Source organism: Neophocaena asiaeorientalis, unplaced genomic scaffold (genome assembly GCF_003031525.2).
Source record: "Neophocaena asiaeorientalis asiaeorientalis breed wild unplaced genomic scaffold, Neophocaena_asiaeorientalis_V1.1 scaffold357, whole genome shotgun sequence".
Classification (NCBI taxonomy): domain Eukaryota; kingdom Metazoa; phylum Chordata; class Mammalia; order Artiodactyla; family Phocoenidae; genus Neophocaena; species Neophocaena asiaeorientalis.
The window spans coordinates 3,118,727-3,137,497 of NW_020173270.1; the positions used below are offsets into that span (position 1 = coordinate 3,118,727).

Below are 18,771 nucleotides of genomic sequence, written 5' to 3' on the forward strand. Positions count from 1 at the left end.
CCACCTGCATTCCATGGCTCGTGGCCCCCTCCTCCATCCTCAAAGCCAGCAGTGGCCAGTGGAATCTTTCTCACAACCAGTCCCTCTAACACTGATGGTTCTGCCTCCCTCTTCCCTGTTGAAGGACTCGTGAGATTACATTGAGCCCCTGTGGTTAATCCAGAACAACCTTTCCATCTCCCCATCAGCTGATTAGGAACCTGAATTCTATCTGCAAATTTAATCCACCCCCTCCCCCTTGCCATGTAATGTTTCACGTTCACATGTTTAGAGGGGTTGGGATGTGGACCTTTCGTGGGCGGGGAGACACTCACTCCGTCTCATATGCAGTGAGCTCACAAGGGCCTTTGTAACCTCATCATCCCCTGGGACCCAAATTTACAAGGCGTCCCTCCCACATGGTTGCTGGATGGGCAAACTTCTCAACAGGCATTTGAACCTAAGTGTCCTGACCCTCCAGCTGCCATGGGAGCCCAACCTGAGGAAGGTCAGAAGGCTTGCTCGAGGGTCCAGACCCTGTTTAAGAGGGTCAAGTCCTTACTCACCAAAACTCACCCCGTTCCTTGAACCTGGGCTGTACCCATGTATATGGGTACGTGTTTGGGCACGTGCCTGAAAGCAAACCGGAGTATCTCCCAACACAGCAGCGGAGTTTGGGCACCATGGGCCTCCCAGAACCTCCAGCCAGGACTGCAGGGGGAGAAGGCTATGCTGCCCACACCCCTGCATGGCCCGCTCCTCTCCCAGCAGACCTGGATGGAATGCCACCTTGAAGCAGTGGGGACCGGGTAGGCCTTGGACTGGGAGGGGGGTCTGGAGATGTGTCTGGGGAAGGAGCTCCAGCCTGGCTGAGTGGGGGTGGGAGCCGGGTCTGTCCTGCAGGTGCTGGACACTGGAGAGCGGCTGATGGTCCCCATGGCTATCGTGGAGGTAGATAATCAGGGAGCCTTGTGGAAGTTTCTCCTCTCGGGAGCCATGGCTGGGGCGGTGTCTCACCTGGGCACGGTCCCTCTGGACTGTGCCAAGGTGTACATGCAGGTGCATGGGGAACATGGCGCTGGGGCTGCTGGGATGGGGATGGGCGGAAGTGGAGCTGATGGAGTTCAGGATGGGGGTGAGGGTGTAACCGGAAACAGGTACCAGGGTGGGGTGGGGAAAGGGGTTGGAGTTGAGAGGATGGTACCAGGGACAAGGATGGGGTGGGGATCAGAGAACTGGGGATGGGGTCTTTGAAGACAAAATAGGACTGGAGAGGAGGAGAAGATGAGGGATGAGATGGGAATGTGAGTAGGTGTTGGGTTTGGGTCTGGGTCATTTTAGAGAATTCTACGACTAGTGAAGGAAGGCATTGAAGAAGGAATGGGGATGGGAGCGGGTAGGTTTGGAGTTGGGCAGCTGGAGACAGGAGAGGTTGAGCTCCAGGCTGGGATGGGGATGGAGATGGGGTGGAGGTTTCCTCAGAGGGCCAGGGGCCTCCGTATCCCCAGGTCTACTCCTCCAAGACAAATTTCATGAATTTGCTGGGAGGTATACGGAAAGGGGCAATGGTATCAACGTACTCAAGATCGCCCCGGAGTATGCCATCAAGTTCTCTGTCTTTGAACAGGTGGGGGGATGGTCTGCTTTTCCCATCCCCACCCTCAAGCCCTCACCTCTCCTGTACCCACGACCCCCAAGGCCCAGATCCTTATCCAAGACATATGTTCATCCTCCGGGTCCCAGACCTCTTCCCCTGGATGAGCTTCAGGAAGGAAGGAAGGTTAGTTATTCTCTCATTTTCCTCTCTCCTGTCCCAGTGTTAAGAATTACTTCTGCGGAGTGCATGAGTCACCACCCTTTCAGGAATGACTCCTTGCCAGCTCCCTGGCTGTGGCCACTTCCCAGATGCTCATCGACCCCATGGAGGTAAGAGAATATCTGCCCCGTAGAAGATGAAACATGATGAGGTGGTAGTTGCTACTGCTTCCTCCTTCCCCTCCCCCTCCCCCTCCCCCTCTTCCTCCTCTCCTTCTTCATGTAAGATACGTATCAAACTTGTATTCCGGATGGCTACCTGGTGACCTCAACACTATTTACTGAATGGGTCCTCTCCTTTCCCCCAGCAATGACCCAAGACGCCATCATTGTAATTTACTAAATTGGGTAAATTACCTATATTTGTATATATTTGGGTTTATTTCTGACCTTTCTCTTCTTGTCGCTCTGGGGTCTCTTCATGCACTACTATCTTTTAATTTTTTTTTTTAATGAATAGACTTTATTTTGTGGCACAGTTTTAGGTTTACAGAAAAATTGAGCAGAATGTACAGAGTGTTTCCATATACCTCTCGCACATACAGAGTTTCCGCTATCATTAACATCTTGCATTTCGGTTGTACTTTGGTTACAATTGATGAGCCAATATTGATACATTATTATTAACCAAAGCCCAGAGTTGACATCAGGGTTCACCCTTTATGTTGTACTTGCTATGGGTTTTGACAAGTAGCCACCATAATAGCATCACACAGAATAATTTCACGGCCGTAAAAAGTCTCTGTACTACACCTATTAACCCCTCCTTCCTTCCCCCAGTCCTTGGGGACCACTGATCGTGTTACTGTCTATGTAGTTTTTTTTTTTTTTTTTTTTTTTTTTTTTTGCTGTACGCGGGCCTCTCACTGTTGTGGCCTCTCCCGTTGCGGAGCACAGGCTCCGGACGCGCAGGCTCAGTGGCCATGGCTCACGGGCCCAGCCGCTCCGAGGCATGTGGGATCTTCCCGGACCGGGGCACGAACCCGTGTCCCCTACATCGGCAGGCGGACTCTCAACCACTGTGCCACCAGGGAAGCCCTGTCTATGAAGTTTTGCCCCACCATTTTTTCTTTTTTTGGCTGCACCACGTGGCATGTGGGATCTTAATTCCCCGACCAGGGATTGAACCCGCACCCACTGCACTGGAAGCGTGGAGTCTTAACCACTGGACCACAAGGGAAGTCCCAGCCCCGTGTTTAATTTTTGAGACTTGATATTATGTCTTATTATTTTCCATCCCTTCTCTTCTTTATCAGTTTTCCAAGCTATTCTCTGTTGAGTTTTTCCATTCAAACTTCAGAAGCAATGCACCTCGTTCAGAACACAAAATCACCTACTGGTATTTGTTTTTTACTGGCATGATGTTCAATTCGTAGTTGAGTTTAGAGATTATTGCCATCCACATGATATCGGTTCTACATATCCGAGAACATTTCCATTTGTTCAAGTCTCCTTTTTTGCCCTTTAATGGTCTTTTAAAGTTTTCTCCACATAATTCTTGCCCTTGTCTGGTTGTTTCCTTCTGTTTTTGTTTTTTTTTTGGCTGCTTTGGGTCTTCATTGCTGAGCATGGGCTTTCTCTAGTTGCGGCGAGAGGGGGCTACTCTTTGTTGCGGTGCACGGGCTTCTCACTGTCTTCTCGTTACGGAGCATGGGCTCTAGGCGTGTGGGCTTCAGTAGTTGTGGTGCACGGGCTTAGTTGCTCCACAGCATGTGGGATCTTCCTGGACCAGGGATTGAACCCGTGTCCCCTGCATTGGCAGGCGGATTCTTAACCACTGCGCCACCAGGGAAGTCCCCATTCTTTTATATATATATATTCTTTTCCATTATGGTTTATCACAGGACATTGAATATAGTGCCCTGTGCTATATACAGCAGGACCTTACTGTTTATCCATTCTGTATACAATAGTTTGCATCTGTGAAGTGTTTTTGGTTTTGATTGTTGCATAAGAAATTACTGCACTCAGTAGCTTAAAATGATACAGATTTATTATCTCATTGTTTCTGTGGGTCACGTCTGGGCACTGGCTAATCGGGTCCTCTGCTCAGCGTTTGATCAGGTGGAAATCAAGGTGTCAATTGGGCTACCAATGAACCCATCTGAGGCTTGCAGTCCTCTGCGAAACTCCCTGGTTGTTGGTGGGATTCATTTTCTTATGATTGTAGGACCGAGGTCCTCAGCTCCTGGAGGCCACCCACTGTTTCCTGCCATGTGATCCTCTCCATAACAGTTTGCTTGTTTGAGACCAACCTGAGGGAATTCCCTGATGGTCCAGTGGTTAGAACTCTGCACTTTCACTGCCGAGGGCCAGGTTTGATCCCTGGAACTAAGATCCTGCAAGCTGTGGCACGGCATAAAAAAAAAGAAAAGACACAACCCAAGAGTGTTTCTGATGCTTCCAATCTCTCTGACGCCTTCTGTCTCCGGCAATAGACTCTCTTTTAAAGGGCTCTCCTGATTGGGTCAGGCCCACCCAGGACGATTTCTCTTGATTAAGTTAACTGGTTAGGGGCTTTATTACATCTGCAAAATCCCTTCAGCTTTGTCATATCATGTAACCTGACCGAGGGGAGTGACAGCCCATCACATTCACAGGTCTCTAGGCATGCGGGCTTCAGTAGCTCAAGGGCAGGAGGGAGGGCATTAAATAGATGATGCTATCAGTGGGATGGAAATCTTGGGGACCACCTTAGAATTTTGCCTACCACACTTGGTGTGCTGTCTTTTGCACAATTGTAGAGCTGCCAATATTTTGATATTGGGGCATTTCATAAAAATTCCAGTAACTGGCTTCTTTCAGAAAATTGGCAGATCTGGCTACCTGGGGTCCACACTTGCATGGCACTACAGTTGGCTGGCGTTAGGGCAGAGCTGCGGCAGACCCCACCCGGCTCACATCTCTTCCCTCACCCTTTGTTTTAATTTTTTGACCACACCACGCGGCCTGCGGGATCTTAGTTCCCCGACCAGGGATCGAACCCGCGTCCCCTGCGGTGGAAGTGCGGAAGCTTAACCACCGGACCGCCAGGGAAGTCCCTTCCTCACCCTCTTGGGCTGAGAGCACATACAGGCCGAGGCATCTGAGTTTGAAACTCAGCTGTGTGCGTTCCTGAGCAGTTTCCTTCTGTGTAGATGGGGACATGTGGCCATGGTTGGGGGTCACTGAGAGGATTAGATCAAACAAGCCACCTCACTCCTCATCCTCCCCAGGTGCTGAAGACATGGCTGACCCTGTGCCAGACTGGCCAGTACAAGGGCTGCTGGACTGCGCCAGGCATATCGTGGAGCAGGAGGGCACCCGTGTCCTTTACCGCGGCTACCTGATGCTTGGCATCATTCCCTACACCTGCACCGACCTGGCTGTCTACGAGGTGTGGGTCCCGCAGAGGGGGGTGTCAGGGGCGGCGTGAACCCAGGCCTTTAGAGAGCTTCCTCCTGGCCTTTTCTTCTTCTTTTTTTTTTTTTTTTGGCCACGTGGCATGTGGGACCTTAGTTCCCTGACCAGGGATCGAACCCGTGCCGCTGCAGTGGAAGTATGCGGTCCTAACCACTGGCCCACCAGGGAAGTCCCTCTCCTGTCCTTTTTCTCTTGTAGATGCTCAGGTGCCTCTGGCTGAAATCAGGCAGGGACATGGAGGACCCCAGTGGCCTGGTCAGTCTGTCGTCCGTGACACTGTCCACAACCTGTGGCCTGATGGCCAGTTACCCACTGACTTCGGTGCGCACCAGGATGCAAGCCCAAGGTCAGCCTGGCCCTAGAGGCGACCTCGCATGCCCCTCCCCACCTTGCCTCTGCTCTCTGAACTTTCTCATCCCTGCCCCAAACTGACTCCTAAACTCTCCATATCTGATCCTGGCCACCTCTGCTGACCCCTGAATCCACCAAAACTTACACTCACCCCCAAATCTGATCTCAGCCCTTCAATTAACCCTGCACATCACTAAAACTCACATCCAGGGCTTCCCTGGTGGCGCAGTGGTTGGGAGTCCGCCTGCCGATGCAGGGGACACGTGTTCGTGCCCCGGTCTGGGAGGATCCCACATGCCGTGGAGTGGCTGGGCCCGTGAGCCACGGCCGCTGAGCCAGCGCGTCCAGAGCCTGTGCTCTGCGGCGGGAGAGGCCACAGCAGTGAGAGGCCCGCGTACCGCAAAAACAAAAACAAACATCCAGCTCCCAAATGACTCCCACAAACCTCCTTGAATGTGACTCAGGCCCCCATATTGACCTCAAGACATATACTCCCCAAATGACCTCCCAACTTCTCCACATCGGACCCAGCCCTCAATTGACTCCAGAAGTCAAACCGTTTCTAAATTTGCCAAATCTGACTCTGAGACATCCCCAAACTCATAACCACCTGCTGCAGTATCCTGGGAACTCCCCAGATGTGACCACCCCCCAAAGGGGCTCTCAAACCCCTAAACAAATCCTCAAACAGGTCCTTAGCCCAGCACCCTGATCTTGAAAATGTCCCCAAACTACCCCTTAGCACAATCCCCAAATCTCTAGCAGATCTTAGAAATTGGAATGTTTTCTAAGATGTTCCCTACAACAATCTGAAAATTCCTGCCCCTCACTCTCCCCAAACTGACCAATTTCCTCTAAAAGTCTTCCAAACTTCTTTCCAACTGACACCCAGACCCCTTGCTCCTGGCTTCACTGACCCCCCCCAACTTTCCAGCCCGCGCCCCCCTCCAGAATGCCCAGTCATCTCTGGCCCAGGCTCTGAGCTTGCCTCTGTCCCCGCAGACACCGTGGAGGGTTCGAACCTCACCATGTGTGGAGTCTTCCGGCAGATCCTGGCCCAGCAGGGCTGCCCGGGGCTGTACCGAGGTATGACCCCCCAACGTTACTGAAGGTGTTACCAGCAGGTGGCGTCAGCTACGTGGTGTACGAAGCCATGAAGAAGACCCTGGGCGTTTAAGCAGTGAACTAGGCATACCCTGGGCAGAAATGGACAGGAGGATCCAGTGTCCCCTGGCCCCAAAGAACCCTCCAGGCTTGGGACCCAGGGTGGTTTTTGTCAGAAGCAGGCTGGGGGCCTGGGTCAGAAGATTCCTGGAGGGACTTGCCTGGTGGCTCAGAGTTTAAGAATCCACCTGCCAGTGCAGGGGACATGGGTTCAATCCCTGGTCCAGGAAGATCGCACATGCCATGGAGCAACTAAGCCCATGTGCCACAACTACTGAGCCTGTGCTCTAGAACCCGTGTGCCACCTACTGAAGCCTGCGTGCCTAGAGCCCGTGCTCTGCAACAAGAGAAGCCACCGCAATGAGAAGCCCGTGCACCACAACGAAGAGTAGCCCCCGCTCACTGCAACTAGAGAAAGCCTGTGTGCAGCAACAAAGACCCAACGCAGCCAAAAATAATAATAAATTAAATAAATAACTTAAAAAAAAAAAAGATTCCTGGAGCCTCCTCTCCAGGGTGCAGCCTGGGACTAGTTTGGACTCCAGTCTGACTCGCTGTGACTTGTCCTTGTTCCAGGGCAAAAGGGTGAATGTGGAGACAACCAGGAATAAAGTGATGATTTCTGCTGGACGTGTCTGGGATACCTGGGTCCAGGAGGGCAACTGGGGATCTGTTATACCTGGGTCCAAGAGAGGAGCTGGTTATCTGGAATCTCTGGGTCTAGGACAGAACTAGGACTCCCTGGGTCCAGCAAGAAAGCTAGGGACCTGGAATCCTTGGTTCCAGGAAGTGAGCTAGGGACCTGGAATCCTGGGTCTAGGATAAGACCTGGGGACCCGGTATACCTGGGTCCAGTGGGTAAGCTGGGAACCTGGAATACCCTGGGTCTAAGAAGGAGCTGGGTATCTGGATCCCTGGGTCCTGGAGCGGGGATGGGTACCTTGGGCCCCTCAGTCCTGAATGGGAATTGGAAGCCTGGAAGAAGCCTAGGTCTAGGAGAGAAAATGAGGGCCTAGGATCAGAGCTTGGAGCTCGGATCCAAAGACCTTATGTGAAGCGGATGTGGGGTGTGGAATTAGAGTCTGGGATCCCTCGGTCCTGGGAGGAAACCAAAGGCCCTAGACCCTTGAGTTCGGGAGGAGAGCTGGTTCCGTGAGTGCTGGAAGAGAAGTGGGGGCTCTAGATCCCTGGGTGGAGAGAGGAGAGGGGGTACAGTGGATCCCTCGATTTCCTCTTGCTTTGGGGCCACCCCACCCCCGGAAGCACCCGTCTCCAAGGCCTCAAGCAGGCCACGTGCATGGCCTACCCAGCCAGGTTCCTGGGGCGCTAACCCAGACGTCAGGCCTGAATTCCGGCAGCCGGTCGCCAGTGCCCACGTCGGCTGCCATTCACTCCGGCTACGGCTAATCCCCTCCCGCCGTCTGGTGGCCGGCTCCGCCCCAATGCAGCTGCGCTTCCACTGGCTCCCACCAAAACGAAGCACCTTTATTTCCTTCATTGCCATTTGTCCGGAGAGGTGTCAGTCACTTTGCGCCCGCCCCCGCCACTCAACCATTGGCTTACAAGACAGGACTAGAAAAGGATTCTGGTTAAGACCGAAAGTAATTCAGTCCAAACGCAAGCGCGTCACACAGATCGCGTCAGAGACTGGATACGTTGATTGCCAATCTCTATAAAAACCTCCTTCCATGTGTACTCATTGGCTTGCGTAGACGACTATCTCGCCGGACGCCCGCCCAGCCGTTCAAAGAAGCCTTTCGCCAGATCCCTCCTTCCTGTCCACTTGACTCTTCCGAGCCATCAATCCGGTTCTGAAGCCGCCCACCGATTCTGGAACTCCCGCTTCATTGGGCCTCGGGTCTTCTCGGATCTCCTCGATTTGCCCTCCCAGCGCCGGCAGCCCGCAGCCCACTGCCTCGGAAAGCTGTCGATCTCGCGGCGCCTCCCGCCCACTGCCCCTCGCGGCACTCCGATTGGCCGCTCGCCTCCAGAGCCCGTGATTGGTGTCCCGGGAACAGCAGCCGCCTTCCATTGGCCCGGCGGCGCCGTCCGTCAAGCCGGCGTCGGGAGGGGGCGTCCCTCTCCCCCCTCGTCGTCTTTCCAGCCGCTGGGTTCCCAGAGTGCTCCGCGGCCGTGTGGAGCGAGGCCTTGTTCCCGCGTTGAGCCGCTGCTGCCGCCGCCGCCTCCTCAGCTTCAGCCTCCGCGCCAGGAGGAGTGGAGCCCCCTCCGGGGGTGACCCCCTGCAGGGGGAAGGGTCGTCCGGGGTTCACCCAAGAGCGGCCCCTGGGTGTGCAGGGTACCTGGAGCGCGGGGACTCACTTTGGGGACTTCCCTCCCCCGTTAGGACATCCTCCACTCCTGGAAGCAGGGGGCTCGCCTTCCCAGGGAGGTCTGTGTGCCCCCACTTCCCCATCAGGGTAAAAAGCACTGTTTGCCCCCAACCCGGTCCCATTTCTGCTTGCTCCCTAGGAAAGAGGGACTTCGGGGTGGAGGGGAAGAAAAGTCCTCTTGAGCCTGGAAAGTGGAAAGGGGACCCTTTGGCTGCCAGGCAGTGGCCAAGCACTTAGTTGAAATGGGGAGGGTGGGCCTAGGGACTGGCACTTTTTGATGCTTCTGGTGACTTGAAAGCATGGTCTGTCTCTTTTGGGGAGGGAAGGGAAGGGTCCCACCACTGTGTTTTGGGGCATGATGACTCCATGGAGGTGTCACATGCTGGTGTGTGACCTCCCCGGCTCCATTCTCGGCCTCCCCATGGCCTGAGGGGAGGAGGCCCATAGAAAGTGAGGACTTTGTTGCCCTTTCGAAAGGAAGCTGACGGGGCTCAGGCCATTGAGTGCTTTCTCACTCAGGATTGTCCCCAAACCTCCAGGACACAGTGGGAGGTCCCGTTAGGGGAATGCCCTCTTCTCCTCCCAGCGTTGTCTGTGGCTTTCACCCCTGGGGTGGGATAGGGTTCTAAGCTGCATTTGATCTGGTTGTCCCCAAACTGTCTTGATTAAGAAGCAACTATAACAAGGGGAGTTGGTGCTGTCATTTGGAGTGGGATAAGGCCTCATCTAGGCATCCCAAGAGCTTTGGCTCAAAGTGGGGTTTTTTTGTTTTTTGTTTTTATTAAAGTATTAGAGGTGAAAAGATAGGTCCTCAGCTCATGGCTGTGTTTCTTTGGAAAACTTGCAATAATTCTATCAGCCGACTCTGGTCTTAAATTTGTTGGGTTGGAGTTTACTTGATGTTGCTGTTCGTGTGTCTAAAATGTAACGTGTGTTCCGAGAAAGGTCTTCTGTTTTGGTCAAAATGAGGGTTTCAGATGCCTTGAAACAAAAACTTTCCTAAGATTTGTTGAACAAATGCAAAGATTATGAGGGTGAGGGAGATAAAGGAAAATTGTGCTCTTCAGCATCCCAGAGGACCAGGAGCTTGGGCAAGTGAATGTCTGAAAGTTCTCCCTGGAGGAGGGGCCCTGAGGACCTTCCCTGGCACCTGAACTTCTGTTCCTTTCACCCTTAGAACAAGTCAGTGTGGATTACACTCTGGCCACGAACAGTTTAGGCACAAATCTCATAGAGAAAAAGGAGTTTTGAAATTCTTGAATAACTCTTGAACTCTGAGGCCTTGGGTAAAAACTTTTTCTAGAAGGTCTTAACCCACAGGCTCTCACCGAAATCTGGGGGAAACCACTCCCAGGCCAGACAGCAAGACCTGTTGGGTTTAATGAACCAGAGAAGTCGATCTAAGCACCATGGAGGGAGGTTTTGGGTGGTAATTTTTCTCTGCTTACAACTTTATTTCTAGATCGCAGCCAAAATTGGAGGTGATGCCGCTACAACAGTGAATAACAGCACTCCTGATTTTGGTTTTGGAGGCCAAAAGAGACAGTTAGAAGATGGAGGTAACTACCTGCTGGAGGGGCAGCGGGGAGAGAGTGAGGTGCCTTTGTTTGAATGTGGTTCAAAGTGGGGGGAGCCCGCTGCCATTTTGGTCTTTTAAAACCTCAGCGATCCCAGCTTTGTTGTCTCTTTTTGTTCGCGCTGCTATCCTGAGGTATCAGGTGGCTGAGTGGAGGGCAGATTGATTGTGACCAGGTCCAAGCTGTGAGTTCTCAAGACTGTTCCTCCCCTCCTGCCAAGCTAGGGAAGTGTTGGCAGTTCTCTCGAGGCCCCACATCAGTGCAGTGTGGTTGGCCCCGGGGCATGCAGTGTGACCCAGAGCAGCCCAGAGTATCAAGTCAGTGATCAGCCTGACTTCCCCAAGGCAGGTTTGGTCCTAAGCCGGAAGGACTCGGGTGCCACCGTAATTTTCCCCCTGTTACAAAGGGCTTCTTATCCCTGAGTGCCAGGGCGGGGGATTGATGAAGTCTGGCCTCCCTCAGGGGTTCATCTCTGCTACTCCCCTGTCCTGGCTCTGCCGTGGGGGCTGGGGGACAGGACGATTGTCTGCCAGGACATGCGGCACCAGCATCAAATTAGAGAGCAAGAAACTGGCTTCCCAGGGAGACTGTAAGTCCACTGGGTGACACAGGCAGAGGGCAGCTTCAGGATTTTAGGTTTCTAGCATTGGGGAGCTGGAATTACTGAGCAGACAACACCTCTCCTTCATGGAGGCTCTTGGTGTTTCTCTGGGGTCCATGAGCTTTAGAGAACCCAGAGCCTGGGAATTGAGGCAGAAACCTCAGAGTGTGTGTGGTTTTGAGGCGGGCTCCATTGCTTTCACTCAGGAAGGCTGGGAAGCACTGTGATAAGTGCTAGTTGCCCCTCGTGCAGGCAGGAATGCCTGGGGCCGGCAGTGTTTGGGGTCCCAAAGAGGAGCCATGCCAATCTTTCCTTTGGATTTTCTCTCTGCAGCCATCAGTTCTCAGCTCGGACCCATCCATCCTCCCCCCAGGTAAGTTGTGATTTGGAGAACATGTCATTTCTTTCCTCGCTATCTCTGGCCTTTTGTACTGACTTGAGGGAGGGCTCTGTCTGAGGCCACATCATTTAGGGCTTTGTCTCCCTTGCTGCTCGACCAGGGAAAGGAATGAAAAGCAGAAGGAGCTTCATTTGTCCCTTGTACTTACTGTCTGTGGGGCTGCAGAGAGCACAGGGCTGTGGCTGTTAGCTGTAATGAGGAAGGGGGATCTCTGCATCCTCTTGCTTCCTTTGTTTGGAGTGGGGACAGTCAGAAGCACAGCTCTCCCTCCTCCTAGAAAAGGCTGGGGACTGACCTTGGCCTTCTCGTCTGTCTTCCGTAGATTCTTGTTCCCTGAGAGCTGGAGGAGCCAGGGGGTTGGGGTGGGAGGAAGGTCTTTTTTACCTTTTCGCCCCAGAATGACCTCAGTGAATCTGACGTAGAATCCTTTGTGAAGGACCCTGTTGTTCTTTTTTTTTTTTTTCAATTGGCTAAACTTTTGTGAAATGCATTAAAAACAACTTACTAGGAGAATGAAATGAAAAAGATACAAAACCAGTTTTTTTTTTTTTAATTAAAATCTATAGACATCAGATGACACCATCAGATTTCTTGTGAAAGTGGCCCAAGTTCTCCTCCTTGCCCTGAGTCGGTGGAGCTGCACTGGCCCAGGGGTTCACGCCACCCCAGACCAAGCCTCTTGTGGCCCAGAAGGGGAACTGAGGCCCTGAGAGGTTGGGTGATCTTCTGTGGGCCGAGGGAGCCCCCAAGCCATTGTCAGACTCTGCTCGGGCCTGTGGGGGCTTGGTCCCCATGTCATATAAGGCAGGGCCTGTGGCTTTGGGGGTCTTTCTCCAGGAGGCCCTCTGGCTCTTGCATCCCCCCTACTTTGCTCCTACTTGAGGCTGACTCTCGTCATCTCTCTTTGCAGGACTTCGATGACAGAAGAGTACAGAGTCCCAGATGGCATGGTGGGACTAAGTGAGTGTGGGTCAGCCGTGATCAGGGATGCCCGTTATCCCCCCGTCTCTGGGACAGTCTCCCAGGCGCCCCCGGCAGCCCGGGAACCTCTGGTCTGAAAGAGCCCATTTCATGCTCTCTCTGTCCCCATCCTCTCTGGCGGGGGGGACGGCGGAGCTCTCAAGTTGGCTGCTCCACCACCCCCCCACCCTCACCCCCCAAACATCAGCGGGGCCGGGACCCCCTTCACACAGTCTTCTCAGCGCCAGGCTCCCCGCCTCAATCTCTGCTTTTGTTCTTTTTCTCCACCTAGTCATTGGCAGAGGAGGCGAACAGATTAACAAAATCCAGCAGGATTCGGGCTGCAAAGTGCAGATCTCTCCAGGTATGGGAAGCCAGATCTGGGCCAGGACAGGCACTGGGCTGGGGTGAGCTGAGCAGAGCGGGGCTGGGGTGTGAGTGGGGGAGGGGGGGGTGCTCTTGGGCTTTCTGTCATAATCTTCTGACTGCCGTGATTGGATAGAGGTGAAACAGGCTGGTGTTCATTGAGCACGTTTTATGTGCTAGGCTCTGGCGCCTCGAGGTGTAGCTGCAACTCTTATTCTCTTCAGTTTTCTGGTGAGTGGGGAGGGCTGGAATGCAGTGCAGGGAGCTGCACCCCAGACCCTGCTCTGACCATGTTGCCATCTGAGCTAAACACCTGGTGGAAAACAGGTGGGAATGTGTGAGGCAGGGGAGCTCGTTAGGAAGAAGAGCTGAGGTCAGGCCTGGGTTCAAGTCCAGTTCTGCCTGCTCCTTGGCAAGTGCCTGCTTTGCAGGGCTTTCTGAGGGCTCGCCCTGCCTAACCCGTGCCCTTCATTGACTGGAAGCTGCTCGTCATCAGTGGTGATGGACAGGGCCCAGGTTTGGGACTTTCTGGAATCTGCCTTGCTTTCCATCTCATCTTTTTTGTAAAAGTTTTGCCTCCCTTGCTGGATTGTAAGCTTCCTGACCTTGGCCTCGTGTAGAGCAGCCTCCCAAGTGTTTGGGGAGGCAAATTGATCTGTCAGGCCCCTGCACGGTGGCAGAAGTAGCCACTGATTGTTCTGGAGGTCTCCTCATCTCCATGGAAAGTCCTCTTGGTGTCTGCAGACCCAAGAAGGCATTGACCCTGTCTTCTTTTCTCTCCAGACAGCGGTGGCCTACCCGAGCGCAGCGTGTCCTTGACAGGAGCCCCGGAGTCTGTGCAGTAAGTCCCTGGCTGGGCCTGTCACTGACGAGGAGAGTGGCAGAAGCCCTCTGGATCCCTTTGAAGTTGAGGGTGACTCCCACACCATGTCTCTCAAGCCTTGCCCTCTCCAGGGGGCTGTCCTGACACTACGATTCCCATGAATCCTGAGATCTGGGGAACCTGGGCCTGAATAGCCCCACCCCCGAGGACAGGACCATTTATCATCTGTCAGACCGTGTGGGTTGGAATCTCCTTCCCTGGGACCTGGGTGGAGCTGCCAGGCCAGTCCTCTCTCAGGTGATGACACCCATTCTTCCCCTTCCCAGGAAAGCGAAGATGATGCTGGATGACATCGTCTCTCGGGGTCGTGGGGGCCCCCCAGGACAGTTCCACGACAACGCCAACGGGGGCCAGAACGGCACAGTGCAGGAGATCATGATCCCCGCGGGGAAGGCCGGCCTGGTTATCGGCAAAGGTGGAGAGACGATCAAGCAGCTGCAGGTAAGGGAGTGGGCCGCTCCCCTCCCAAGAAAGTTCCTCCCTGGCGCTGTGCGTCTGCACGCCACTGCCCCAGCCGCTTTGCCAGGGTCCTTCATCCTTTCTTATCACATCTGGCCCCCCACACGCCCCAGAGAGTCCTTTGAGAGCTCAGCACTGACTCTCAACCTTGGCTGTAAAGGAACGGGCTGGAGTGAAGATGATTTTAATCCAAGATGGATCCCAGAACACAAACGTGGACAAACCGCTCCGGATCATTGGAGACCCTTACAAAGTACAGGTGAGCGCACCCTGGGGGCTGGCGAGGGGTTCTGGGGCAGAGAGAGGGCAGGCAGGTGAGCTGGAGATTCATATGCAAGTGGAGAGGTTTTCAAGAGCGCTGGCTTTGAAATCAGCCCAGGACTTGTTCTCTGCTGAACTCTGCCTCCTGGCCGTTTGTACGTGAGCAGGTGGCCTAAACTCCAGAAGATGGGGGTGCTCACCACATGTGCCTCTTAGGGCGGCGGATAAAGAGCTCGGCACACGTGTGCTGGTCCTTAGCTTAGGCCCGTGACCCCTGGGCACGCGGTGGGGCGGCGGTGCTTATGTGAGCGCTGTGCTTCGTGTGTTTTCAGCAAGCCTGTGAGATGGTGATGGACATTCTTCGGGAGCGTGACCAGGGTGGCTTCGGGGACCGGAATGAGTATGGATCCCGGATCGGCGGGGGCATCGATGTGAGTGCAGGCTTCCCCAGGTGGATGGAGTGCCAGGGTGGGCAGGGGGTGGGGGGTGTTGGGCAGCAGAGGGCCGCAGGCTGGGGACAGAGGCCAGCTGACTCTCCTGCGTCCCACCCACCCTCAGGTGCCAGTGCCCAGGCATTCTGTGGGGGTGGTCATCGGCCGGAGTGGAGAGATGATCAAGAAGATCCAGAATGATGCTGGTGTTCGGATACAGTTTAAACAAGGTCAGGGGCCAGCTGGGCATCCGCTGGGCATGTGGACATGTTGACCAGGTCTGTCCGCTGAGGAGCACTCTTGGGGTTCACTGCGGGCAGCTTGGCACCAGGGTTAGCCTGTTGAGCCTCTGCAGTGCCTCATTACTCCTAGACCAGGACATGCCTCATCGCCTCCCCCCCGGTGGGACAGCCATGTGAAAAAGTGGGTGACAGGCAGGCTTTCCAAGTCGAAGGGGGGAGTGTGTTTTTCTCTCCTGTCAAATTCTCTTTTTCCTCTCCCCCGCCCAAGGGCTCTCCTGACCAAGCCACCGGGGCCCCTGGGCTGGATTAGCTTGCACGGCCCCAGCTCTGGGCTCCTGCCAACTGCAGTGAGAGTGTCTGAGTGGCTGGTCTGTGGGGAGGAGGGACTCCTCTGCGCTTTTGAGAGATATGTTGTCAGTTCTTAGTTCTGTCAAGTGCATCCGTTAGTTCTGGGGGATACCCGATGCAGAAAGAAGCCTCATCCATCACCCTGCCTTAGCTGGTTGGTTTCCTTCTCTGGCAACGTGGGCCCGCCGGCCTTTCTCGGCCCCTGAATACGTGGAGGGCGGCAAGCAGTACTTTGAGGCTGAGATATTTCAGACACCTAGCCTGGCCCAGCTTCTGCCCTGAAGAGGCGGTGTTACGGGGGTTTGGAGTTGTGCTTCTCTTATAATTGCGTTTCTGTTCTCTGGGTGCTGCCTCAGATGATGGGACGGGTCCCGAGAAGATAGCTCACATAATGGGGCCCCCAGACCGGTGTGAGCACGCCGCGAGGATCATCAATGATCTCCTCCAGAGCCTCAGGGTGGGTGGCGTCGGCTGTGCTGAGAAGGGCTGGTGGGGACAGAGGGGCCAGGCTGGATTCCTGTGTTAATCCTCCATCTCCTCCCTGCCCTGCAGAGTGGTCCCCCGGGCCCTCCAGGGGGTCCTGGCATGCCCCCAGGGGGCCGAGGTCGAGGAAGAGGCCAAGGCAACTGGGGCCCTCCCGGTGGGGAGATGACCTTCTCCATTCCCACTCACAAGTGTGGGCTGGTCATCGGCCGAGGTGAGGAGCCCTTCCACGGGCCCCATCCCTCCCCCGCTCTCCTCCCACCCTTCCTTCACGGCCTGTGGCTCCCACAGGTGGCGAGAACGTGAAAGCCATAAACCAGCAGACGGGCGCCTTTGTAGAGATCTCCCGGCAGCTGCCACCCAACGGGGACCCCAACTTCAAATTGTTCATCATCCGGGGCTCGCCCCAGCAGATCGACCACGCCAAGCAGCTCATCGAGGAGAAGATCGAGGTGGGCTGGGGAGGGGCTCTGGGAGCCTGGGCCCGGCTCCTTCTCCCCCTCCACTGACTTGTCCGATTCTCTTTCCTCCAGGGTCCCCTCTGCCCAGTGGGACCAGGCCCCGGGGGCCCAGGCCCTGCCGGCCCCATGGGACCCTTCAACCCCGGGCCCTTCAATCAGGGGCCACCCGGGGCTCCCCCTCAGTGAGTATCCCTGCCGGCTCCCTGGGGTTTGGGGTGGGGTAGGGCTGTGCTGGCAGGGAGACTGGAAGACCCTGTGTCCGTCCCCTCCGCTGAGATGGCCAGCCCTGCCTCGTGGAAGTGCTGAGCGTTTGGCCCCAGACATGATCCCTGCTGGCCCCCTGTTTACAGACACATTCTTAAAAGATGCCACAGGTGTTGCTCCTGGTCTCCACCCACGTGTATATCCATGCATGGTGCGCTCGGGGACTTGCACTTCCTTGAGTCAGCACAGCCTGTGGCGTTTGCGTCGGTCATCTCGTGCCCTTCCCTGGGCCAGGAACCCGCAGCGCCACTCAAGGGGTGCTCTGGGTCCCCGTCCAAGCTGTGGCCATCCTCTGTGGGGACCCAGGAGCAACCTGGCTCACGTGTTCCCCGTTCTCGTCCTGCAGTGCTGGAGGGCCCCCTCCTCACCAGTACCCACCCCAGGGCTGGGGCAATACCTACCCTCAGTGGCAGCCGCCTGCTCCTCACGACCCGAGTAAGTGGAAGGACCCGATCCGGGCAGGCGGAGAGGGGGCCGGCTTTCCGGGCCACCGCTCAGCCCGCACGTTCTCCTCCCGCAGATAAAGCCGCAGCTGCCGCCGCAGACCCCAACGCCGCCTGGGCCGCCTACTACTCACACTACTACCAGCAGCCCCCAGGCCCCGTGCCAGGCCCAGCGCCGGCCCCCGCGGCCCCGCCCACCCAGGGCGAGCCCCCTCAGCCTCCACCCGCCGGCCAGTCGGACTACACTAAGGCCTGGGAGGAGTACTACAAGAAGATCGGTGAGTGCCCGGGCCACGGCGGGGGATCGGGTCAGCCAGCGAGCGGTGGGCGGGTGGGTGGCCGTGTCCCCAGGCTGGGCTCTGACCTCGGAGCCTGTGTCCACAGGCCAGCAGCCCCAGCAGCCCGGCGCGCCCCCGCAGCAGGACTACACGAAGGCCTGGGAGGAGTACTACAAGAAACAGGGTGAGCCGGCGGGGCCGCGGGGGGCAGGACCGGGCTCGCCCTCGTGCCGGCCACACTCACCCGCCCTCTGCCCCCCCACAGCTCAAGTGGCCACGGGAGGGGGTCCAGGAGCACCCCCAGGCTCCCAGCCAGACTACAGTGCCGCCTGGGCCGAATATTACAGACAGCAAGCCGCTTACTACGGACAGACTCCAGGTCCTGGCGGCCCCCAGCCTCCACCCACACAGCAGGGACAGCAGCAGGCAAGTGGGAATTGCCACCCTCCTCCTCCTCCTTTCTCCTTCCAACCCCCGGCTACCGTCCATCCTGCCTTAGTGGGTAGCGCCGGAAATCCCTTCCCCTGCGGGGTGTGTCCTTGATGCCTGCAGCGGGGGCCGCGTGGCCAGAGGTCTCCGGGAGTCCCCACGCGCCGGGGGAAGTGTGTGCTGGGTCCAGAGGTTAAACGAAGAGGCCTCCCTCCGCCGGCCCGCTTGTTCCTGTGTAACGCTGTCATGATGCTGGGGGAGACGGCGCGAAACAAATAAAAGGAGGAACTGTTGAACTGGTGGGTAGTCCTGGGGGTGGGGGGCAGGCCGTCCGCTCAGATGCTGGTCGCCATCCTGGCTGCTAACTCACTCACTCAAAATCTGGCCACTTGGGAAGAAAATGGATATTTTTTCCCCGCTCTGCATTACTTTCATGGTTTTTGTTCTTTTGATTCTTTTATTTTTGAAACCACGATCTCTCCCCGCGTGTCCAAGTGACTGTGTGTACTGCAAGCGGCCCCGTGCGGCTCGGCCGTGGCCTGTCCGTGGCTCCTCCCGTGGGCTGTGGGGAGTTGCCGAGGGGCCTGGGCCCTCCCGCTCCGCCCAGGCTCGGCCTCTCTGCTCCCGTGCCTGCCTTGTGTCCTGGTCTTGTCTGTGAAGTGGGCATGACGATCGCTGCCACCTTCCAACCTACCTCACAGGGGTGTTGTGGGGACACCGTGATCTCTGACTGTCATGTTGTGATGCGCCGGGCCGCCAGCCCTCCTTCCTGAAGACAGGGCCCTCCCCCCTCCGCTCCCCTCCCTCGCTCCCAGCCCTGAGTGCTTCTTTCCCTCTCCCTCTC

At 55.9% G+C, this 18,771-nt stretch overlaps 2 protein-coding genes across 2 annotated transcripts; both read left to right on the forward strand.

The window, feature by feature from the left end:
- Window positions 1–465: 465 nt before the first annotated feature.
- Window positions 466–6,724, forward strand: SLC25A41 (solute carrier family 25 member 41). The gene is given in 11 exon segments (XM_024745902.1): window positions 466–562; window positions 565–651; window positions 866–1,038; window positions 1,488–1,533; window positions 1,536–1,617; window positions 1,797–1,905; window positions 5,010–5,055; window positions 5,058–5,170; window positions 5,395–5,542; window positions 6,550–6,641; window positions 6,644–6,724. Coding segments are annotated over 11 exon segments (1,074 nt in total).
- A 3,345-nt stretch (window positions 6,725–10,069) lies between these two features.
- On the forward strand, window positions 10,070–18,765 carry KHSRP (KH-type splicing regulatory protein). Its single transcript, XM_024746016.1, has 20 exons — window positions 10,070–10,075; window positions 10,504–10,600; window positions 10,918–10,928; window positions 11,180–11,207; window positions 11,553–11,592; window positions 12,530–12,579; window positions 12,872–12,943; window positions 13,729–13,786; window positions 14,095–14,269; window positions 14,448–14,546; window positions 14,881–14,979; window positions 15,107–15,209; window positions 15,926–16,026; window positions 16,122–16,266; window positions 16,344–16,504; window positions 16,586–16,695; window positions 17,124–17,212; window positions 17,298–17,498; window positions 17,605–17,682; window positions 17,764–18,765. Exons 1-20 carry the CDS (start codon window positions 10,070–10,072, stop codon window positions 18,039–18,041), a joined length of 2,001 nt encoding a protein of 666 aa, XP_024601784.1. The 3' UTR covers window positions 18,042–18,765.
- Window positions 18,766–18,771: the final 6 nt, after the last annotated feature.

What these genes read in the sequence shown, in the direction of transcription:
- KHSRP (XM_024746016.1), top strand. An exon ending in ACTGGCTTCCCAGGGAGACT is followed by an intron (nt 11,208 to 11,552) that starts GTAAGTCCACTG and finishes TTCTCTCTGCAG; the next exon opens with CCATCAGTTCTCAGCTCGGA. An exon ending in GGAGCCCCGGAGTCTGTGCA is followed by an intron (nt 13,787 to 14,094) that starts GTAAGTCCCTGG and finishes TCCCCTTCCCAG; the next exon opens with GAAAGCGAAGATGATGCTGG.